The sequence below is a fragment of the Myripristis murdjan genome, chromosome 20 (assembly GCF_902150065.1).
Source record: "Myripristis murdjan chromosome 20, fMyrMur1.1, whole genome shotgun sequence".
Taxonomy (NCBI): Eukaryota; Metazoa; Chordata; class Actinopteri; order Holocentriformes; family Holocentridae; genus Myripristis; species Myripristis murdjan.
Genome location: NC_043999.1, coordinates 4,515,384 through 4,540,119, shown reverse-complemented (window position 1 = coordinate 4,540,119; position 24,736 = coordinate 4,515,384). Strand labels below are relative to the sequence as shown.

The 24,736-nt window shown below is 44.2% G+C and overlaps 1 protein-coding gene across 2 annotated transcripts; it reads left to right on the top strand.

Annotated features, from left to right (window-relative positions):
• The first annotated feature begins 721 nt into the window (after positions 1-721).
• LOC115379081 (uncharacterized) lies at positions 722-21,062 on the top strand. 2 transcript variants are annotated; one of them, XM_030079762.1, is made up of 17 exons: positions 722-811; positions 3,262-3,439; positions 6,048-8,489; positions 9,018-9,159; positions 9,467-9,595; positions 9,685-9,733; positions 10,144-10,280; positions 10,896-10,999; positions 11,486-11,596; positions 12,051-12,323; positions 14,967-15,046; positions 15,367-15,576; positions 18,011-18,080; positions 18,222-18,353; positions 18,539-18,657; positions 19,763-19,838; positions 20,373-21,062. In XM_030079762.1, the coding sequence occupies exons 2-17, from the start codon at positions 3,320-3,322 to the stop codon at positions 20,532-20,534; spliced, it is 4,356 nt and encodes a 1,451-aa protein (XP_029935622.1). In that variant the 5' UTR covers positions 722-811; positions 3,262-3,319; the 3' UTR covers positions 20,535-21,062. The 2 variants fall into 2 exon arrangements, with proteins under 2 accessions (XP_029935622.1, XP_029935621.1); XM_030079761.1 differs by having other exon boundaries at positions 14,952-15,046.
• The last annotated feature ends 3,674 nt before the right edge of the window (positions 21,063-24,736 follow it).

Sequence of the window (24,736 nt, the reverse complement as noted above, 5' to 3'; positions counted from 1 at the left end):
TATGGGAGTAGCTTGACTCATGAGTGTGTACTTGGAACGTAACGGCACCTATCCTTTTTTTTTTTTTTTTTTTTTTCAAATGTGACTCCTTTCTGTGAATCATAATAAAGGAATACTCAAGCTTTTATTTCTGAGGGTCACAACATTATTTTCATTCCTTATCTGTTCTATAAGGCCTCCCTCAGATAAGGGCAAACACTAAATTAGGAGAACATTGATGTGAAAATATGTGCACATTGAAAATAAAGGTGTATTGCTGTGTGTGACTGATTTTCAAAGCATCCTGCCATTGAAATTCAATTTCTATGTAATTTCTGTGCATCCTATGGCAGAAAAGAGAGAGGTGAAGTATTGGTAAACAAATAAACAAAACGTACTAGGCATATGGTTTTAGGGGTACGGTTTTTTAGGGAGTTGTTCCTCATCCGATGTGAGGGTCTAAGGACAGAGGTTGTATTTTTCTGTAAGGCCCTTTACGACAAATTTGTAATTTGTGATTCTGGGTCATACAAATAAATAAATTGAAATTACTAATAACTTTTTTATTATTATTATTATTATTTTATTCCGTTTTCCTTGCATTTGTTTTTGTTTTTGTTTTACATGTAAATGAGACATTTATATTAGTTTAAGATTCAGTTGTAGGTCCATTATGCAGTTCCCATGGCAACTAAAAGTGGACAGTTTGTTTACATGTGGTCAGGTGAGGAATTAACGGGCGGTTCTATGGAAGCAGCACACACTTTATACACACACACACACAGGAACACACACACACACACACACGGCAGAAGCAGTGGGAAGTTGGCAGGTAAGTCTCTGCATCCCAATCAATGGAAACCTGACAGGTGAAGCTGTTTCAAACTACAATAAAGACTTTAATTAAAGAAGAAAAAGCGCTGTCGTTAGCGTGTTAGCGGTTAGCTGGTCGTGTTATCGTTTGATTTATCGGACGTTCCGTTCTGACGTTAACCGGCTAACGGCAGCGAGTTAATGAAGCGGCACGGCTCGTCAAAGTTAGCCTCCACCTGTCCGTCTAACTTCACTTCCCCGCACCTGGGCAAAGCAAAAGACTAGCTGCCACTGTAGTTTGTCTGAAGTTACACCTGTCGGAGTTTGTTTCCTCGTTGAACCCGCTGAGCTGCTCCAGCGAGGTCCGTCCGTCAGCCGCGGCCGAGGCGACGCCGCGCACCGGGCCAGGTTCAACCACAGACCCCCGCTAAGCTGACTTTACAGCCTTAAACAGGGCTTTTAGTGGGAGTTTAACACCAGAGCTCGATGGCAGATTTTGTTTTGGTGCAGTAAGTGTAGACTTTGTCAGGTTAGCTTGCTTTTAAAGCGCAGGGTTAAGGTCAGTGATGTAACGAGCGGGCAGGTAAACCCTGAGCTGGTCGTTATCTGAAGGCAAACAACCTCTAATACAAACAGAATAAATGACTCGCTGGTTGTCTGAATATAGCAGTTTAGTCTGCCCTTTTCTCTTAACCCTCATAAGGTATTCGGGTCTGTGGGACCCGTTTTCACAAAAAACAAACATACACTACTCACAAAAAGTTAGGGATATTCGGCTTTCGGGTGAAATTTCAGGATGAACCTAAAATGCATTATCACCTTTACAGGTGAACTTAATGTGACCTTCTGTAAACTTTTGAATGCACATGTCCAACTGTTCAGTGTTTCAGTACTTTTTGCACAAGTTGCTGTTCTCTAACAAGGAGTTTAACGGCAAAATTCACATCAGGTGTTTGATGCTCCAGCTCATCGAGGTCGTATCATTAGGGAACGGCTGCTGGAGACTGGGGTACCTCAGATGGAGTGGCCTGCACTTTCTCCAGACCTGAATCCCATAGAAAACCTATGGGATCAGCTGAGTCGCCGTGTAGAGGCTCGGAGCTCTGTACCCCAGAACCTCAATGTCCTGAGGGCCGCCCTTCAAGAAGAGTGGGATGCCATGCCTCAGCAGACAATAAATCGACTTGTGAACAGCATGAGACGTCGTTGTCAAGCTGTAATTGATGCTCAAGGGCACATGACAAGTTATTGACACTGCCATTTTTTGTTGTGGTATACCCACCACTGTTGTTGGCTTTTGTTTCAAGAAATTGTTTGAGATGAGGAAATCACCAGTGTATGCTTCTACTTAAATGCCCTACTTTCATGATATAATATCACTGTAGCGTGAACTGTTTACATTTTCCATAAATTTCACCCAAAAGCCAAATATCCCTAACTTTTTGTGAGTAGTGTATGTATTTTTTATATTACTTGCAAGTGGGATGAAGTAAAAATCTGCTGAGTATCTTAACAACAAAAGGTTTTATTATGTTGAATTAAAAGCCCCAATTTGCAATGGGTCCACCAGATCCAGCAGGACTCCCTGTGTAACAAAAAAACGAATACCATATGAGGGTTAAAAGACCCTGTCCTGCTTTGACTAGATTCATGTAGCTGCATCAGTCCCGGCTCAACAGCTTTTCATGTCTCCATGAAAATGTAGGAAAGCTAGTTTACAAATTAAAAGTCTGCTTAGCCCTCCACTGTGTTAATACATCCCTGATAGTATGTAATGTTCACTATACATACTTTGCATGTGCATTGGGTTGGGTGTTGAGCTGCTGAGCAATCATCAAGTCTCCTTGAAACAAAAAAAATATTATGTTTTTTTTTTTTTTTAATGTTTTCAAGCTCTTGGGAATGGCCACATGTCCAAAAGGTTTCTGTTCTGTTTAGTGGCAAGCTTCACATTAACCTTTGCTGATCAGTGCCTTTGCCTGTCCTTGTAGTTGGTGTCCATTTGATGCCATTTCTACTGTAAAATTGGTTGTTAAATGTAGTAAGCCACCAAATTGCTTTGCACACTTCTCCAGCTCACTTGGTTTGCATATGTGATTGTTTTATGTTGACAGGTTTGTAGTGACATAAGTAAATTGTAAACTATGAATTAAAGAGTTCATATTTGGCATACAAATTGACATTCTATTATGAAATAATTAAAACCTAAACAAAGTCAGCTCATTCACAAAAGAAACAGTTGAGCAGGTGTTTGGCCCTGTGGGCAGTGTGTGTGTCCCTGTGTGTGTGTGTGTGTTTGCTTTTGTCTTGGCTGGATTCTCTTATTGTGCTGGAAAAACTTGTCTGTTTTCAGAGGTCAGTGTTAGTTAGATGAGGATTTTCAGCTGGACATCTGCTTATCATTATACAGCCCTAGTTGTTGTAGTCTTTCCATCATGCCAGCTGGTGTTGTGACTCATTCCCCTCCAGCCACAGCTCTCCTTTCCAGTCTCCCTGGTGATCGTTGAAAGCGGCAGCAACTTGTCCCATGCAGGAGCCCACCAGCCCATGTCACATGACTTCAGACCAGAATCCACTCTGCCCGGACAATTTACAGGTGCCTTTCACGCTGGAGGCGCTGGACCCCGGGTACTACTACTACTACGAGGTACAGAACAGTACACCACACCACACTGACACTGTAGAGTATCTGCTCTCATAGGATAACTCACTACACAGCTGTTTGGCTTGCTTGTGTCACTATTCTCCTTGGAAACACTCATTTGGACTCATCCTCAGCCCAGGTCAGACTACTGGGCTCTTCAGATGTTGCCCACTGAGGCCACTTCAGACAAAATGTTGGGTAGCTGTGCACTTGTTGATGGGATGAGGGCTCATATAAAAACAATTTATCATTCATCTAGGAACAGGTCACAGGAAATAAAATTTCAGATTTTTTTATTTATTTATTTATTTATTTATTTGCAGTCACAACTTTTGTGCACTTTTTTGCATCATTGTGAGTGGATGTTGCTGTTAAAAGCGACTTTCCTTCTGGTTGATTCTCTATTTGTTTTTCCCCTTGAGAACTCCCAAGGGGAGTCAAAACACATTGTTGTCATTCTTGTCACTATCTGACTGATTTATCTGAAAGCCAGAGTCTCTGGTTTTTACGGTTCACATTTCAGAATGTCTCAACTGGGTATTTACTCCATAATGAAATGTTAAACAGGACATAATAATGTTCATTGTCATGCATCTGCCACCACTGGAAAAAAAATATATATAAAAATAATGTTCAACTTTAAAATGTATCTGAAGCCTAAGTTTTTGATTAAGTTTATTTCAAGACAGTATAGGATGAGTTATTTTGAATTACTGTGATTGGGGTTGGACTGCTTCCTGGAGTTGGCCACACCGACACAACATACATTACATTCTTGTAACCTTTTCATCCCAGTGGTTGCCAAGTGCTCCAGAGTGTTGAGCAGCCGCGTTTGGGCATACAGTCACACGTTAGGCATGCCTGAGGCACGGCACGCTTCTGGCCTTGTTAGGCGGGAGAGAGTGAGAGAGAGAGGGGGAAGACAGGAGGGGAGGGGAAAAGAGGCGGGGGTTTGGCTGAAGCAGTGGGGGCAAAACTAATGTAAGTGAAGGAAAACAGGACGAGGAGGACGAGGCGGAAGAGAAGTGGATGGTGGGATGTAAGGAAGAGAAAGGGGGCGGGCCAGGAGAGGAGAAGGAGGAGTGGAGACCACTACATCACTGCTCCAGGATTGGTGGCTGTCCTGCCATGTGCTGACCCCACTCAAACTATAGCCTAACTAGGCCTCCCACATACATTGACACACACACACACACACACACACACACACAGAGAGAGAGAGAGAGAGAGGGAGGGAGAAGTCTGGAGCCTTCTCTTGAGTGGCAGGGACATGTGAGCCCCTTCACATTTGCTATTCTGGGCAGGGGAGGGGTAAAAGTGAGGGAAGGGGTGGGGGGCAAAGCAGGGGGAGCAGAGAGTCTTTTCTCTTTCTGCATGTGGCTGAGCGAGTGTGAGGAGCTGCCCATTATTTTGTGTCGTGGTGTGGGCTCTCGGTGTGTGTGGCCACAGCAGCCAGTCTTGTGTTTTAGTCCCAGTCAGGGAGAAGATGGGGTGCTGCTTTAGTAAGGAGCTGAACCCCGGCCTACAGAGCGAGAGGACCAGCCTGTTACAGTCCTCACTTCCAGATGGGCTGGCTGTGGTGAGGGAGCACGATAGGCAGCATGCCGTGGCTGTAGCTCAACATGTGTGTTTAGCGTCTGAGCAGACACATGTGCCAAGTGGACCGGGCCAGCAGAAGCCTCCAGAGGAGCAGGAAAGGCACCCAGAGCTTGTTGTCCCGAGCAGACTTTTGGCAGGGCCTGCTGTGGCCAGCAGCGAGAGCACCACGCGGAGCGAGGGTGATCGCAAATCAGCAAGAGCACACGAGGAGGAGCAGGCTATTATTATCACATCCGGTATGGACATACATACAAACAGGGACACAGAGGCAGGCGTGACACGCGTTGCAAAGGCCAGTCCCGGCTGTGAGCGGGCCCCCGTCATGCAGGGGCCCACACAGAGTCCAGTGAAACAGAAGATTATGGAGAACGCCATGTTGAGGGCTTCCTGGTTCAGACAGCTGCCAGAAGGGCACACGCAGGCTGAGGTGACAGGATGGGGGGCGCCTCCAGTCAGGATACCCCCTCTGAACTGTTTGGGTGACATCAGAGCGGATGAAGTGTCAGGTAGCCAGCCCGCACCAGTCAGTGCATGTCAGGGGACACGGCGGGTTTCCCTCAGTGCAAAACACAAGGATGAGGATGACGGGGAGGCCGGTGTCGTCAGGGTGACACTGCACCAGGATTTTGGGGCGAGGACTCAGAGCTTCTACAGCATCTGCTCCATAGATGCTGATGACCTTGACCATGACCATGAACATGACTGTGACCAATACCAAGCAGCTGGACCAGGAGCAGCGCCGGCCTTGCACACAGCTGAAGCACAAACAGCTGATCTGTCCTGCATAGCAGAGCCTCCAGCACCCAGCCAGTCACACACACTGCAGTCCACAGCCTCTGACCAGTCACATGTGACAGAATTTAAAATGGCCAGCCAGTCTCATGCTGGGGAATTGACTTCTGTGCTGTCTCATACGGCAGAGCTGTCTTCCACTGTCCAGTCACAGACAAAGTCACTTTATTCACCCCCAGCAGAGCACACTATCTCACCTCATCCTGTTATTTCTCCACAGCTGGCAGAACCTCTGCCTGACCTGCTGACCCCGTCCAGCATCAACGGGAGCGGTGAGGACCCTCAGACATCCTCATCAGACAGCCCTATCAGGCCTGGATATTCGGCAGGCCAGCCTACACCCACAGATGCAAAGAATGTAAATCCACTAGATGAATCCACTGATGACATGCTGAAGCTGATGGCGTCGCACAGGAGTGAAAGCACATGTGTGGAGGAGAGGAATGAATGTGTGGAAGGTGAGAGAGTGAAGGTGTTGAAGGAGACAGAGAGTGTGGAGGAGGAGGTAGCAGTAAAGGAGGATTGCGTGTGTGAGGAGGAGCAAAAGTTGGACTTGGGGGACCAGAGCATGGCAGCAGCAGAGAGAGTCTTCAGTTCTACAGAGGAAACGCTGGTTGGCTGCCAGGAAGAAGAAATGGATCAGCGGACTGATGGAGTTGATTCTGACTCCAACCCCCTGGACTGTCTGCGTGAGTTTGGACACACAGAGCAGCACATCCAGGGTGCACAGCCAGGCACTGAAGCTGAATTATACACCTCCAGCCAGAGTTCTGCATCTCCAAATATTGACCTTAGCCTTAGCATGCTGCAGGAAGAAAAGCCTGAAGAAAAGGTGAAGATGGAGAAAGTCCTCCTGCAGAACGAGGCTGTCCCTGTCAGTGTCTGTGAAAGCCAAGTCAAGGTGGATGAGGTTGGACTCAGCAGCACAGCAGATATGACTCTGACTGAGGTGTCATCACTCTCCACCACCTCAGTCGTGATATCACAGCCGGTTGAGCTGACTGCCCTCTCCTGTCATGAAAATCTGATACCTAACATACCTAAAATCACATGTCAGCACTGTGATTCCACCACATGTGATGGGTTAGACTTGAATTCCAACGATCCTGCATTTGACATGAGCAGTATTAAGCCTCCAAGCCAAGAAATAGAAACTCCATGTGTCGGATCTGATAAAAGTGTCGCCACATTCGGTGATTGTGACAAACAACCTGATAATGCTAATGTGAAACCTGACCAAAGTGAGGAGGTGCCTATTGAAAATGTCCCGTTTGTTGAGGATGAGCTCCTCGGGGGAGGGGACAACAGCCTAACTCATAGAGAGACACTCAAAGAACCAGAACTAGAAACTTGTAGTGTCAAGCGTCATATGAGAGTTGATGTATGTGCTGAGTCACCTGAAACAGGCCACCTCATCTCTCACATCAGCAGAGAGACAAGTGCCTGCAATGAAAAACATGAATTATGTTCTGAGCTCAATGAGGACTGTGCAGTTGGCAGTCTGGACATCCTGCTTCAGGGCCCTGAGCACCTTGAGAGCAATATGGAGGTTTCAAGTCACAGTCTCTTAATCCAGCCTCACTGTGCTGAAGATAAGGTCCCAGTGGCCTTTTCATCACCTTCACTTCCCCTTTCCTCCTCCATTTGCACAGCTATCGAGGGTGCTGGTGATGGCTGTTTGACTTCAGAGACTGGAGCTGAACATATTCAGAATGGATGCAGCCAAATGCAAATGACTGTAAGACCATCAGAGAAAGCATTAGATGAGTTTCAGGAAGCAGAAGAGTCAACAGTTGCCCAGGAGACTCAGTTTGACCCTGCCTTCTCTATGACAGAGCTTTGTCATCAGCATGAATTTGAACATGCTGTCGAACACACACACCACCCTCACCCAGCCTTCGAACTCCAAGATTTATCTGCCTCCTGTCACAGCTCGGACTCCCTGAAGCCTAACCTTGACCTCAGCCTGCAGCATTATGCTGTTGAATATCCTCAGCCGGAAGATCCATCAGATGGAATCCATTTGGAGGAAAGTGACGAGATGAAAAGGCACATGTTACTTGAGGAATGCCCCAAGACAAATTACGTTAATCTTTCAGAAACTCTCAATGATTTGAGTGTTGAGATGCCACCTGAAATTGGTGAGGTCCAGGGCGATGCCAGTATATGTGACACAAATATGACACCTATTGCCTTTGGTAGCCACGATGAGGGAACCTCAGCTGTTGAAGAGGAGGGCCGGCCTGTGGTGGTAGTGGACCCGGGTCAGATTGACGTTCATGCTTCCACACCTTCCTATGAGATTCACTTGCAGGGTCAGGAGCCATCAGCAGTAGCTGTGGAGGAGGGAGAGAGGGAAGGGGGGATGAGGGAGATGGTGTCTGAGCTGCTGGGAGAGGATGCTGACTCATCCCTCTGCTGCCTCTATCCCAACCCCTGGATAAAGCTGGGCCTGGACGTGGGACCAGGGGTCTGGGCCCAGGGGGCACCTGAGGCTGAACCCTTCCAGGATATGTGTGAAGCGGACAGCAGTGAAGAGCAGATCCCCGCGTCTGTCTCAGAGCTCCAGCCCTCCATGGCTCTCCTGGGAGCGTACCCATACAGCACTCTGACACCTCAGGGATCCTGTGTATGGGAGTGGCACACCGAATACACTCAGTCTGTAAGTGCTCACTCATGTGTCTCTGTCTGTTTCCTTTGGTGGGACAACTGGACTGAGTGAAAGTATTCAGTTTGCTGTGTCAGGCAAAAAACAGGACAAAAGGTCATTTTTTAAAATCTGATCCAGATTTTGGCTGAGTGAATGTCTCTGTAGTCTTAATTATAAGACATTTGATCGGAAAATTAGATTTCAGATCTGAGGATCTGAGGAAATTTAACTACATGAACCCTCTCATGTAGAATACATTTGATAATTTGCCGTGTGTTCAAACACACTGTTTAGCTTCACATAAAACAGAATTTCAGTTGTAATATTCACTGACATCTGTTAAAGCACCACACTGTCTGCTACTGGAGTGGAATACATGAACCCTTCCAAACTCTGGTGTGATATCTCTTGATATTTATATTACTTTGCTTTGTTTTCTCTAATGCACTTAATGACACATTTGTTTCTTAAAAAAACAGCTTATAAATACATCAGACTGCACTTAGCATACTAGATTAATGTCATGTATTTTAATTTCAGGAATCTCCTACAGTCCCTGGCCTTAACCCTAATGCTGATGTATGGACCAATCACACCTTTAATGTGGATGACCCCAGCACTGCCTACCCTCAGGCCTACCAGTCATGGCTGGACGTCCCCAGTGAACTAACCAATCATGAAGGTGGGTTAGAGTAGTAGTCTTTTAGCACTGCTTCAGCTCTGGGACCTTAGAGTAGTTTCTGAGGCAGATGTTCATTGCTTTTTCAACCTTAAGTTAAAAAAAAAATGCCCACACAAATGGTTTGATTTATACACCATACTGCATTTTTGGAACACTGCTACAGGAAGAGTCCATCTTCAGATACAGTTACACTGTTAAAGTAATTCAGAGTGGATTTTTCATTTTAAGACTACAAATTACTGGAAGAGGAAGACATTTGCACAGGGTTTTGTTCTCACTCTCAGACTGTTGTGGCTTGGTCCAACAGATTATATTCCGGAGTATCAGCTTGAGAACACTGGACAGTCTGAGACTGACTCTGGCATGCTGGAGTACCAGGTGCTGGCTGTGGAAGCTCCAGTGATGAATGGACAGCCTGAGGACCCTCCACTCACAGGTCTGATTTGCTGTGTTAGGCTTTGTTTTGCTTTATTTGTTTCAGTGTGATATAAAACTTAAATATTTAATGAGTTCCTGTGATTACAGATGAGATCAAACAGCAGCTGAGAACCATACTGGAGTCCTGCCTGGTCCGGTAGGTGTTATGTATTAAACACACATTTGATATGTTTTTTAATATTTTGTGCTGCTTTTTTTCTTCATAGATACTAAATTACTAGTGTCTTAATATACTTATTCCAATGTTAGGCATATCTGATGAAGACTGGTACATTGTTGGTTTGACAGCCATTGACAAAAGGTACATAATGTATGTTGCTAGCTCACACCAAAGTGTGAGCTAGGTGACATAATGTTATGTAATTTAATGCTATTTGATCCTCCTACCAACAGACACAAAGCATTTTCACTGCACTGTCAGGCAGGAAGAGGCTCTCTGTCGAAAGATTACCATTTTTTGTTTTGTGGTCACTCCCCGCCAGTAACTCCTCTTCAAGCTCTCCTCAACGGAGGATTGTTCTCATGGGCTGTTTTGCCTGTTTACAGGGAGAACCTGGCCAATGACCTCTACCTGCTCTCTCAGATGGACAGTGACCAGTACCTTCCCATAACCACACTGGCCAGCCTCGATCACATCAAGAAGCTTAGCACAGACCTAGATCTCATCTCCGACATTCTGAAATGTGAGTGTGTTACTGAGATTCATCTTGAGGTGTTTATAAAGGGTAAAAAATGAACCACCAGCCAAATGCTGGTACATTTTTGCTGTGGATATTAAGTTTCTGCGCCAAGCGCTGTGTCAGGTAACCACCGTCTTCATATCGTGTTCTGTTGTAAACGTGGTAAAGGTACAGGAGCTTTCTGTCCCGGGCTGACTCTTAATTCAGTTTGGTACAGTGTCCATTCCTAATGCATTATCAGTATAACACAAATAATATTTAACAACACTAATGTTTACCATGATGCATTTTAAAAACCTAAGGAATGAGGGGTTTATAACTTGTTTTTTAGTTTTACAGTTATTTGAACATACTCAGATTTACTATGTCTTGTGAATATAGATTTTAGAAAAAAAATGAAATTCTTATGCTTTTAATCATTGTACAAAGTGGGATTATCAAAATTGGACAGCAAATTATTCTTTTATTTTTATGTCTTTACCAAATTGATATTCTCTGTCCCATAGATGAAATGAAAACGTTTTTGGGGCTTTACCACATTGAAACTGCAAACTGTAAATGAGTACTGTCGATCAGTGTTGTTTTGAGACCTTCTCCTGTCCTCTCATTGGCTGGCAGCCCTGCCACTGGTCCAGGTGGCTCCGTGTGGTCAGAAGGTCCGGCCCAGACAGAGTCGATGTGTCGTCATCCTGCGTGAGATCCCTGCCACCACGCCTCCTGAGGCAAGGAGCACCCCTCACACTTCTCACACAGCTCCTCCTGCTACAACACATCGTTTGGTCCTCCTGCCAGTCGTGGGTTGTAGTTCGAGGTTTCCAGAGATGTGTCATTTTGAATTTGACTGTAATTGTCAATTAAACAGCTGCTGTTCAGTTAATTTCTATTGTAAAAAATGTAATGGTAACTGTTAAAAATCTAAATTTATCAGCCACTGTGGCCGGTTGTGATGCGAGCCACTGTGCAAAATAATCATCAGGCATGTTACAAAGCGATAGGGCCCAGCTGGCCGCCATCTTTCCTGCCGCTGTCAGCATGTGTCACTTTCAACACTGACAACCCTCTAGCAATCCAGTCAAGAAGTTAAGCTCTAGAAAATTTATGAAATTTTGAAATGAGATGCATGTATGAATCCTGTGTTTATGTGTATGTGTGCGTCCCAGATTAAGGAATATTTTTTTGTGTGTGTGTTTTGCTTGATGACTCCCCAGGAGGTGCAGGCTCTCTTTGATGGGGAGAACTTGCCCAAGGTCCTGAGCTGTGAGTTTGTGAGAAATGATAACTGGTTCATCACCTTCCAGTCTGAAGCCGACGCACAACAGGTAAAATACAGAGACACAGCTCTTATCTGGTTTGGATTTCTGTAGTAACTGTTTCTATATTAGTTATGTCATTATTTTTTCTGTGACTGGCTTTGAATTCTTTATCATAATAGTGTACCGTTTAATATAGAGGATACAATTACTAATTTATGATCTGATTTGTTAAATAAATAGCTGAATGTATTTAGAGTAACCCTTAACTTAGAACATTCTCTTAGTAGGAGCAGAACTGTCAGAATTGAAATTGAACAAAATTTTATCCAGAAGCTAAAGATTTCTCGTTGCATTAAATAGACCACAGTGGTCTACTGCAGAAAACCCTGTGTCTGCTTCTTCTGTAAATCCTGTCTCTTATACACAGATTGCAACATGATATATGGATGTGTCTAAGCCCACTAGAGTGACTAGAACACATGACACAAAGCGTATTGTTTCTGTTTTTGTGTGTGCTCAGGCGTATGAGTACCTGCGAGAAACAGTGCGGGTGTTCAAGGGGAAGCCGATCATGGCGAGGATAAAGGCCAAAACCATGGCTGTCACCTCCTACGCCCCCAAAAATGGCTATAAGCCCCACCAGCTGGACCCCTGTGGCAACCAGTTCAGCCAGTACTATGCCCCGCCCACCTACCAGCAGCATGGCCCCGCCCAGATGCCAGCGCCACAGCTGTATGATGTCACCAATCAGGCCTGGGCCACAGCCATGACAGGATACTCAGAATCCAATATGGTGAGCAGCTGCTCAGCGGTTAGAAGTCGGCATGTCTGCTGTGCTTTTCAGTGTTAAGAATTTTTAACATAGTGGTGTGCCTTAAATGTGTACCAGCATGAGAATAGTAAAAATGCCAAGACATTGTACTGTTTTCTGTGGTAGACTGAGGATAAAAATACCTACAAGAAATTAGTAGAGTAGGAAACTACTGACAAAGCTGTGCAACGTGACGGTAACTCAGACAGGAGAACAACACCCCTGTGACTGTAATGCTGAAGTTTGCATGTGAAACATTTTATGCAATCTGGTTACAGCAACAGTAAAAATGTAATTTTCAGTGTGCCACAAATTGCATGTAAGTTACACTGTGTATCGTCTCTTGACACATGTGAGTCTGAATGAATGTTTGATGTTGCAGTTGTCCTGTAGGATGTTATTAATATTTACACTGTGGTCTGGTTGAATCGTCACCTCTGATTGGTTGGAGGGCGTGCATTTAGTGAGGGATGATCAACGAACAGGTATACCTGAAACAGTTATAAGGCATGATACAGAGGCAAAGAGCCAACCCAGGGGAAGCAGACTGTTTAATGCATTCCTATGAGTTGATTATCCTGCTTATATTGTGATCTTTTACCAACAGTATAAAGGGAAGAGGAGAAAACAATCTAGAAAATTCCTTATTGTTAACTCAGCTGTGCTGCCGTGGTTGACAACAAGAATGCTTTGACAGCTGTTTTTAATGTTGCTATGGCTACACGTTGGGTAGCAGATAAGTTTAGAACAGTGATTAAACTTGACCTGAGCTAGTATTCATCCATGGTATAAATTTGTGGAATACACACATAGTCCAGCTCAGGTCTAAACGCTGTTTTGAATTCATGTGCTGGTTATACAGTTCTTAACCAACTTCTGTAACCATGGCAATCTTCTGTTTCAGTTTGTTGCCAAGGTTACAGCAAGGCAAGTAAACATTAAAAAAAAACTCTGCACCTAAATCAAGCAGGTCATAAATTTGTATCGGGGCTTAAAAGAAATAAAGAAAGTGAATGCTCTTATTCTAAATTTTTGGGAAGTGACTGTGGTTTAAGTGGGATTATCTACTCAGAGGTGTGATTTAATGCCCTTTAACTCACACCTCAGTGTGGATTATCTCTCAAGGTGAATTTACACCAAAGATTCACGATGAGAACAACTGAAACTTCCGACTACCTGTAACAGGATGTGGACTGCAACATCGTAAAACCTACCAGTTTTTCACCGATGAGACTAGATGAGACAGTTTTCATAGCAACAGCTCTACATCAGTGTTTCTGTCAGCTTGTTGCTGGATAGTTTGTATTGCAGCTCCCTGCTGCCCTCACAGGAACGGGGCGTGGGCATATCATGTATAATATTTCTCCACCATGATGTTTACTGTGTCAACTCAGGAAATGGACGCTCTCTTCCTATTGATAGCATTCATTTCTCCTGAGGTTACACTATGTTATTGCCATGGTTACGAATTTACAAGAAGGACACTCTGCATCCAGACACATACAGGTACACTCACACTGTCTTTGTTGCACTGTCTTTGGTGTGGAGATAAACAAAGCTGTATCATAGTAAATGCATTCATTCATTCATTTTCAATACCACTTATCCTAATTAGGGTTGGGGGGTTGCTGGAGCCTCCTCCAGTGATCATTTGGCAGAAGGCAGGAGATACACCTTGGACAGGTCACCAGTCCATCACAGGGCAGACAGGCAAACAAGCACATTCACGCACACTTTCGTACTTAGTAATTTAGTATCTCCAGTTCAAGTGACTTACATGCCTTTGGACTGTGGAAGGAAACCAGAGCTCCTGGCAGAAACCCACACAGACGTTGGGAGAACGTGTGTAGTGCATAGTAAATGCTGAGTGAAATATCAGTATCTATTAGAATATTATGCAGAGAAAACACTGGCTTCCAAGACAGTATTTCAACAGGATGGTGGCTTATAATAAGAATAGGTGAGATGCAGCCTGGAGATAACACACACTATAACATTTTAAAACCAGCAACCTGAGACTTGACAAGCTGAGTTGCAGTGATGCCTGATCCCAGCTGAGACAACGTAGTTCACATCGCTGCAACTTCTCTCTGAAACGTGCTAAAACGCTTTTGTCTTGCCGTGAATCTTTGGCCTAAACTGGCCTTTACAGATTGCATGCTGTAACATTTATACCCTAAAGGATGTTCTTTACTGTGGGCATGACAGTGATGCCATGATTTAAGAAGTGATGAAAAGCTTGTGATCACTTTAAAGAACCTCCTTATCAGCGTTTCGGTTAACTTGTCTGCTTTGTGGAAAGTTTTTGTGGCATTTGACACTATGTTTGTGGCACAACGACTTCCTGGTATGAATGATGTCACATACAACCCGGTTTGAATAACCGAATTCTGTTATTGGCCGACAGTATGCATATTCAACGAGGTGGACCTCAGCTTGTCAGACAGCAGCCAGCCAGCTACAGGATTTGACAAACTAGCCAAAATCTCTGAGCGTGCATTGTTGCTGCATGCTGAATCTCCAACAATGTGTGTTTGATCCACAGAGATTTTATCTGCAGTGTAGCCAGTGTTCAGTTTCTATCATATGTTTTCTCTGCCATTTTGACAGTGTTTTTGTCATCAGATAACACCACTGCTGAATGATTTCATAAACGGGTTCCCAGCAGCTCCCGGCTTCAAGCACCACAACACACACAGGTCAAGGTACGTCTCCATGTCACTTGTGACTTTTGTTGCCCCAACTAATTATGTTACAGAAAAAACAGCAGCTAGTTGCATAGTCCTTATCTCTGTGAAGGTTATTTTTCATCCAGTTGTCTCGAGCAGTGTACAGGATCTTTTTCTATAGTTCATGTCTGGAAAATGTCTGCATCTCTTATAGTGTGTGTTCAACTAGTTTGGTTTTTGATGATGTCCTCATGGCGTATCTCGGTCATCACAGTTATTATATTGTAACTGCCTGCTGTGGTTTTGGTAATCATGAGTACATCCCGGGCTTAGTTGTGCTAATTGAACTCTTGCAGTCGAGGCTGGAGACGGCGGGGCTCGGGAGAGCGGGGACCGGTCCACTCGAATGACCCCATCCAGCCACCAGACGGTGGACCGGCGGGACACAGCTCTGCTCCGCCGAGGCAGGGCAGGCAGCGGCTGAGGGACAGCGCCCGTCGAGAGGGCAGAGGGGGCAGGACGGAGCCCAGCAGGCAGGACTTCTCCACAAACTCTGACAGGGGAAGGTAAAGAAAACCTCAGCTGTCAGTCTGACCCAAAGTTCCTACAGAGCTCTGGAAAGCCTGGAAGACCTGGAGATTTTATTGGATTATTCCCAGGTCTTTACAGGTTAGGGATGTGCAAAAAGCCTTTAGCATGGACAAATATTCAACTTTCATATTATTGTTTTTAAACATATTTTCAATGTAGCTATTCACATGAAATTGAGACCAGACATTGGTATTAACTCAAGAAAACTACACAGATAATCTAATTGTAATATTGCCGTCCATAAAAAGTAATTAATGATAAAGTGGAATGACACCTATGTTGTTGTTCAGCCATCCCACACCCAGCTACACAAGAGCTGAAACAATTAATCAAGTCATCGATGAGTCGATTGACAGAAAAATGATTACAACTGTTAACGATTAACTCAGACTGTCTTCCTTTTCTCTGTTTATATCTTCATAAAAATGAATACTTTGGGGTTTTGTGGCTGCTGGGCAGACTAAGGAGCATGGTTGACATCACCCTGGCTTCTGATCACCTCCCATGAGGCTTTGGCTTTATTTTTCACAGCCTGGTGTATATACCAAATGAATAATTTATTATTCACACACTACACAGTGTACGCCATTTTTTGGCTGTTGACCAGTCACATAACAGAATACTTGTCGTAAAGAATTTTTGTTCTGTAGAGTGACATGGACTGGTTTGACATATCATATTGTCCTTTTGCTATAAACATTCATAATATTACTGACTGACATGGATTAAAATGTAAATTAAGAAATTAAAGTGTAAAAGATAAGATGGAACTTCCCCCTTCGGGAAATTAGGTTGTTGCAGTTGGCAAAGTAAAATTATTCAGCAGGGAAAAAGAAAATGAAATGTAAGCTCTCACATAGAATATAAAATAGGTTAATAAAAAAAGTAGAGACAGTGGGCAGTAACATGAATAATACAGTAGAAACAATTAAAGCAATAAAATGTAATATAGACAGTTGTGAGGTTATATTAACTTATACAACATTTTCAGCAGTCAGACTGTTGAGGTATGGGAAAATCTATTATACTGACTAACCCTAACCCAACTGCCTCTTTAAATGTGGAGTTACAGAAAGAAATATTCAAATTAGTAAATATAGGGTAAATATATATTTTTATATAAACATTTGCTTTATTACGAGCATATTGCTCTATAAATAAATATACACAAAGTATGTATATACACATAGTGAAGGAAAAGGGTCATGCAGTGTGTGCCTATGGCTGAGTGGTGAATGTGCAGAAATACTGTGTGTGTGTGTGTGGAAAATGTTGTTGAATTTTGAAACTGAAAATGCGCAGGCCCCCTGCTGCCCATACATTTGAACAAAACTCAGAAGCAACCTTCTACTGTGGCATAAGTTTTCCATTTTTATTTTTATGCTTATGTGAGATTTCATTAACTGACAACCATGCTTGCCCCCTGCAGTATGTATTCACTGCTGGCACATTTCCATCTCCACAGTCAGTATGCAAACAGGAAAAAGTGTCTTGAAAAATGAACCCAAGCAGGCAGAACTAATAACAGCATCCCGATCCGTCCAGTTCAGTTGGTAAATGTGTTACAAGGAGAATTTTCCAGACTAATGGAAGGTAAACTGAAAACGACGTCATTCGCAGGTGAAATATCACTTTAATTCAACCTTTTCCAACATGATGGAGCATCTCCATTTTTAAGGTAAGATAAGATGAACTTCATTGATCCCTGAGGGGAAACTGGGACAACACAGCATCAGAAACAAGGGCCGAAGGACAAAGAGTAAAAAAGGCAATAAAAGATATAAATCAAAGTAAGAACCATTTAAAGGTGGAGCATCACTATAAAGCAAATCAAGTCTCCTCTGTCTTTTTCTTCCCTGAAAATATAATTAATTTTTGTTCAGAATGGTGGTTATGTGCCTTGTGGTGATCCCAGAGTGGAGATCAGTGTTTTCACACGTCTGTATTTACAACACATCACTACTGATGGCCATTCATATGATCCTTAAACTAACGGATTTCACAACATGCAGTGATCTTGGTTCAGATGAGATCGGGGTGGAAGTTAGCAGCAGTCACCATCCAAATAGTGACAGTGGCTGGTAAATACTTACATCTAGCATGTCTAACTGACCGGACACACTGGCAGGTAACCAGCCATTAATTGGACGTTATATTCTAAGCACAGTAGTAGTGATAAAATGGTGAAAGAGGCTTGTGAACTGTGGGATTTCCTGGCTGTGAGTGGTCCACGTCTGCTCTGCTGGTTGTTATGTCAGGCCACCGGCCACGAGGGGTGGGAGTCCTGTTCTGTTCTTTCAGAAACCTTGATGGATGGTGAAATAGTCAAAACAGCTGGTTAATTTTGGGGATCTGGTAGCCAGTGTGGCGTGTTGCCAGAAAACTGAGCTGCTGTGTTTGTTTCTGAAGGAGAGGCAACTTTGGCCACAGGAGGAGAGACGACAGGCGGTGGGGAGAGAAACCTGCTGCAAACAGCCACGTACGTAGCCACTGTGTGTGTGTGTGTGTGTGTGTGTGTGTGTGTGTTATTAACATTTCTTCTGATGAAACTATCCATCCATTAACTCTGTCTCGCTGTGTGTGTGTGTGTGTGTGTGTGTGTGTGTGTGTGTGTGTATAGAAAGCACCAGTTCAGTCTCCTCCTTGCCGACCTTCTTCTCCGAGTATTGAGCTTGGGCTGACTAGCTTCCCCCCGCTTCCCCGGGCAAGTGCTGCCATAGCAACGGCACCTGCAGCAAACAGCAGCAACAAGGTAACCAAGACTCCTTCTCTCTCTGTGACACACACACACACACACACACACACACACATTTACAGTCCACACACACAATTAAGTTGTGAGAGGGGAAAATATGACTGTGTCACGCTTTAACACTGATGGAAAAAAAAACACAGATGCATAGCACTGATGGCTCAAATTGAGTATTTTCATCACAGGATCCAGTCAAACACAGCAGTCCCTGCAGGCCAGAGCCGGTGATGTCACAGGACCCTCAGCCAATCACAGCGTGGCCTCAGAAAACAGACTGTGACATCTCAGCCGAGGCCGTGGAGCAGTGAGTAGACCTGCAGCACCAGCAGTATTGTTATCTGGCTAACACCGTGCTCATCGTCTGTCGCCGTGAACACAAACATCTTTGTTGCTGAGGCTCTGTGCAGATTTTCTGTCCATGGAGTTTGAGTTCCTCTTTTCTTTGTTCAGCCATGGTGGCTGTCGCTGCTCATGTTAGCTACCCAGTTCTTCTTCTTCTCTTCATTCCAAACAAACCGTAAACACAAAACGCATCACTTCCTGTGCAGCAAGAAGGAGCTGAGAGACACCGAGAGTTTAGAACAGACAGTGGAGAAAGTGTCTTTACTGGCCTTGATGTCCTGATAGCAGACACAACAAAATACAAAATAGAGACGTGCTAGTCATGAAATGTAAGGTTATGGAAAAAAGGTAGAAATATCTTTTTTTAACCTCGTTATTAGAGCAAGTAGAGGAGGAAGACGAGAGATGGGGAGATGGCTCAGGAGGAGAGGAGGGCTGGGAAGAGACAGGCTCTCACCTCACTTAAAAAGGTAGGGAGTTAGCATCTCTCCGTTTGGCTTTCCCTCATCGAACCAACCAAAATGAATAGATACACAGTCAAGTCCCACTAGGAGTCCATTTCAGTGGCTGGGCGCTCAAACTGAAGAGCTCCTGTTATGATGTCGTGTGTCCTTTTGGATAGACAGAACAATGGAGACAAGGTCATGAGACAGACTGTGTTGTGGACTTGGTGAGCTTTGTTGGACAAAATACAGAGAGCAAGTGCTTCACATGTGGAGAGGTGTTGACACCAGTGCTGAGGTCACGCTGCATTGTTGGAACAAAATACTGTTAATGCCACTTTTACTGAGAAATTCACTGAATGGATCCACACAGACACACCCCACAACAAGCTGTTTCAGATCGCTCCGTGTTTCCAGCCGGCCTCTTATGTAATCAGACATTTGTGTAGAGCCAGTTGTCCAGTTGACCTCCATGCTGCTGCCAGCCTCGGTTGCTGGGAGGTTTGTGGTGCTACTGCAAAGCCTCTATATGTACCGCATCACTCTGCATGTACAGACTCTGCTCTGAGCTGCGAGTGTTCAGACAGCGTGCATCACTTCTGTCTGTTCTCTGTGTCTCCATAGAAATGTGAAGCAGAATGGGGAGACGAACGGTGTGGCCAAAGCAGCTCAGCTCACACAGCAGAACGGACCAGTCACGGTGAGCTTCTCCAGCTACAGCGGCAACTGATTTATGTGCTCGACTTGGTGCTCTTAGTTTTATTTCAGAGCCCCCTTGTGCTTTCTTCCAGGAAAATGGAATATTTTTATCTCTGCATCACATACCAACAGATGCACATAAAAATGTTGTGTCATCATAGCTTTAGGTGGATGGATGTTGTCTTTAATCAGATTGAATGCTCCTTGATCAACATAAAACCAGCCTCTTTTTGCACTGAAGCCACGGCACATTTTATCATTTTACATTCTCTGCTCTCATCCAAAGTATGAAGTGTTAGCTACCAACATTACAAGCAGCCAATAGTAATGAGCTAGAGCTACAGCACTTTGATAGTAAATGAAACAAAATCCTCAGTGATCCTGCAGTAATCGTGTGTGAGAGAGAGAGAGAGCTTTGAAGACAGGAGCACATTAGAGCAGGTAGAGGAGCAGCCTGTTTGGCATGCAGCCTCTGGTGTGTCTGCCACAGGCGGAGGCTGTGACACTGACCCCGCCTCGCGCTCTGCTTTGCCAGGAGTCCAAGAAGCCGAGCTACGCTGAGATCTGCCAGAGGACGCAGGCCAATGAGACGCTGCCGCCGCCCGCTGATCCCGCCCTCTCGGGGGAAGAGCCCGTCCCGACCTATCCGGCGCAGGCGTCCGGTGAAGCGTCCGGCCCAGCCCTGTTGCCGCGGTGACCGTGCGGGAGGGAGTACAACCCCCACCACCACCGCTGTTCCTCTTCCACCCTCGTGCCACCGTGCGCCTCAGGTTGGGCTTCTCTGGAGCGGCGCTCGGTGCAGGGAGGGTGAAGGAGCTGGGATTAACACCGCAGGAGGCTCTGGGGTGGTGCCACCCCGCTGGTGTTGTGGCGCACACAAGTCTGGAAGGAATTTGGTACAGTCCAGGCTCTGAAAAGTTTGGAACTTGGGCAAAAAGGTTTTTAAAACTCTGGAAATATGTTGTGGCTAATAGGCAAATGGGCTGCACATTTTCTATGGGCTGAGACCTGCGTCGTGTCACAGCACTCTCATGTTTGTTGCTATGAAGAATAATCTTTATCCACAGAGTGATGTGCTACAGTCTGACTATCATACTAAATCATCCTGAATGCCAAGCATAATCGAATCAGTTTATTTAGGCCTGGATAACATATGTAATTTTGAAAATGCAATATACAGCTGACTTTTACTGATGTGACTGCTGGTTGGTTGTGGACTGCAGGGTGGGGGGGGGTGAGGGGTGGGGGCTGCTAACCACTAAATATTTGAAGCCAAATCACTGGTTTTTGGAGAGGAGGCTGGAAAAAATCTGTAAATGTTGAGCTATTATTTTATGTTTGTTTTATTTCTTGGTTTATGGTTTCGAATGGTTTATTTAATGCCAGGTTCCATTTTGTTTTTTCTTGTCTTGCTGATGGCGCTGGCATTTCTTTTCCTGCCCTTCATGTGTGCTGGATGTTTCTTGCTGTACAGAATGTTCTGCCATGACTGTGGACTGTACCTGAAGTTTTTTTTTTTTTTTTCTTTAACACATCTGTGTTATTGCTTAGTCTTGAGGTCTGCTGTGGGCACATGTGATGCTCGGCTTCCTCTAAATGTCAGTACTGGTCAGCCAGAGACTGTTTCCACTGGTGTTTGGGTGTTGGTGAGCCCACCAGGCAGATCTCAGGGCTGGGAACCAAAGTATTGCCAGGATCTGACCTCTGTATTGATTTGATATATCTAGTACAGAAATTTATTTGGCCTTGGAATGATGCAAGGCAAAATGTCCCCTCTGAAAAGCACTGTATATCAGCCTTCATCTCTGCATGACTGCCTTTTTATTTTATTTTAGAATTGAATTTATTTGATGCTTTTTATGTTAGACAGATGGCCTCTCGTGTGTTAAGGCATTAGTGAGTTTTTTGTTTAGTTTTGAGTGGAGATGTACCTGTGTTGGGTTCAGAGTACAGAAGAATCTGTAGAGGGAACAAGTCCCGCTGCTCTCCAGGCTAACCGGGCGCCGCTTTGATGACGTCGTTCGACTTCAGCTCCTGCTGGCCTTGTTCCACGTCGTTCTCTGAGGGGAACCACATCTTTGGGCGGGGTGGGTAGTTTGCCAAATGTCTGGAGCACTGTTCCAACAGAGAGAACTTGAATTTGATTGAAAACTTGAAATAGATTGGATTGAGTTCAATATTCTTTTGTTAGAAATAGATGAAGTTTTTAAATGTGAAGCAGCTGTCAGAGAGAGAGAGCAGGCACTGTTGTGGCAAGTGTTATTATTTCTGTACAGATGTAAATAATATTGAATAAATATTAAAGAAGTTCATTTGAAGTTGAGAAAATGTGTGCTGAACTTCTGTTTATTGATTTCAATGATTTATTCATGGACATGCAACAGGTAGATCGGAACCAGTCAGTCGGTCTGGTCAAAGCGCTGGCAGCTGGCCGACCGACCAGGGAGCGAGACATCACCGGAAAAACTTCTCAGACAGCGACGACGGCGTATTAGGGCCGGTGTGGAGAGAAAAAAAATATGTAGTTGGGGGAATGAGGGAAATATTCTGAAGAAAAAAACCCCTACAAATTAAATGAGTAAATTCACAAGAATAAACTGGTATTCTCTCGAGATAGAAGTGGTCAGTTTATGAGGAAAAAACTCATGCAGAAATTCTGAGATTAAGTTGTAAATTTATGAGAAAATTCTGAGGTTATTAAGACAAATTTATGAGGAAAAAAAAATGGGAAAATGCGAGGGAAATCCTGCTGGTTTGAGTCCAGAATCACAGTCTTCTCCTTAGCATCTGGACTCTGAAGAGACGTTGTCGTGACTTGGGCCGATTCAGAAGAAAACAATCTGCTGATTCTGGGCTCAAATCAGCAGGATCTCCTTGTTCCTCAATCCCATGTCAAAGTAGAGTTTGATGAGGTGATCAGCTGCAGGCCTGAGACACGGCCAGCAGAGGCAGCACATGTGGAGCCTTGAGCAAAAAAATTTATTTATTTAAAAAAAAAAAAAAAAAAAAAAGTATTTTTCTGAGTTTTTTTTCTCATAAATTTGTGACTTTATAATCTCAGAATTTTCAGGTTTTTCTCATCAGTGTACAACTCAGAAATTCTGAGTTTTTTTCTTGGAATATTACCACCCCCTTTGGCTCCATTATTATTTTTTTTTCCCCTCACAATGGCCGTCATCTGCCGCCTTACACAGCAGACAGCAGGTGAGGATCCACTGTGTAAGCGCTGCGATGCTGTTCCCGACGGCCTTCACTGTGACAGAGGGTGAATCTGCTCCGCGGCAGGACGGCGTCTGAGCGGCCCGGCACACTCTGCCCTCCCAGGTGTTCCTGCTGGAGCAGCGTCTCAGTGATCCTCTGCAGATGACGCCATGCACCAGTTGACACTCCTGTCCTGCTTGTGGTGCCTTGGTTTAACCAGCAGGGGGCAGCTGATTCACACCACAACACCCCTCACTCCATTATGTGAGCACATCATGAGCACTTGTTTACACTGAGCTTGAGTCGGCACACACTGAATGCATAGTGCTAATACAATACAATGTTAAGAGACTGTGTTGATGCATGTGTGCGTGTGTCTCTCTCTGTGTGTGTGTGTGTGTGTGTGTGTGTGAGTGTGTGAGTGCAGTGTCAGGCTTGTTGGATGAAGCTGGCCTGCCGACTATGGCCTACTAGACCTTTGACTTTTATCATCTGCTTCTGTTAGGGTTTAGTTTGCAAAAAGAGAAGAAAACTATTTGTAAGACAGCAGGAACTAGTGTGAAAAATGACACCAAAAAGCCAACATGACAAAACGGAAACAGGCCTGAATTCACCTCAGATATCAAAACACATAAATCACAAGGTAAATAGAATAATTTGAAACAGCCCTGGCGCATGGAGAGTGTGTTTGCTCCCAGAGTGAGAGCCTCTCAGCACACGCACCTTTAAATCTTAATGGGTGCCACAACAAAAACAGGCGAGTGTTTCTGCTTTGACAGAGGCCGGCTGATCCTCGGCGGCCGTGTCGAGACCGTGAGCCGCCCGGCAGGAGTTTGTCAGACGCCAAACTGTTTTCAAGCTGCTTCCCAAATGAAAAATCACAGAATATTCCTACAGGGACTGGAGTGTCTCTGGAGCTCAGCTGAGAGTTTATCACGACCTTATCATGACCTTACTTGCTTGCTTTTTTTAATCTTCTGTTTTCAATCTAATCTTACAGGGAATTACATAGAGTTGATGGTCTTCCTGTGATACCGGAATGTCTTATGTTAAGCATTTTATGCAAAACAAAGTACAGGATGGTCAACTTTTCATTTTCAGGCTAGTTTGTTTGATTTATAAGGAGGAACCTGGAGGCAGCAAGTATTACTTCATAAAAAGATGTTCAAAACTATGAGGTTATAATCAAGATAATACATTTGTGTTAAGGCTTTTATAGAAGATAGCAGAGCAAAAACAAAACTTGACATGCTTGCATCTTTTTTTCTTTTCCAAACATAAACCACAACACGGGCTTCCCAATACTCATCCTCAAGTCCTGGGAAAAAAGTGGCACAGTATTAACTTTTTGTTGTATGTGAGCTTTAACTTAAAAAAAAAAAAAAAAAAAATACAGTGTTTGCAATATGTGACCTAGTATAGTTTCATAGCCAGAAATAGCTGCTTGTTCCAGGTGGAGGAGTGGACTACCCTCAAAACGACAAAAAGTAATAAACGGCTATTACCTGTCTCCATAACTGAATTTGGTTGAACTGCCACCATGACACTACAAAAGGCTATAAGTCCTTTTTTTTTATAGGAACAAATGTCATGATAAAAATAGAGCTTCTTTTTTAGACATATGCTGTGAGATTTCAACAGAGGATTGTAACAGAGTTGATTAGGTGTTCACATTTTACCTGAGCATTACTGTTTATC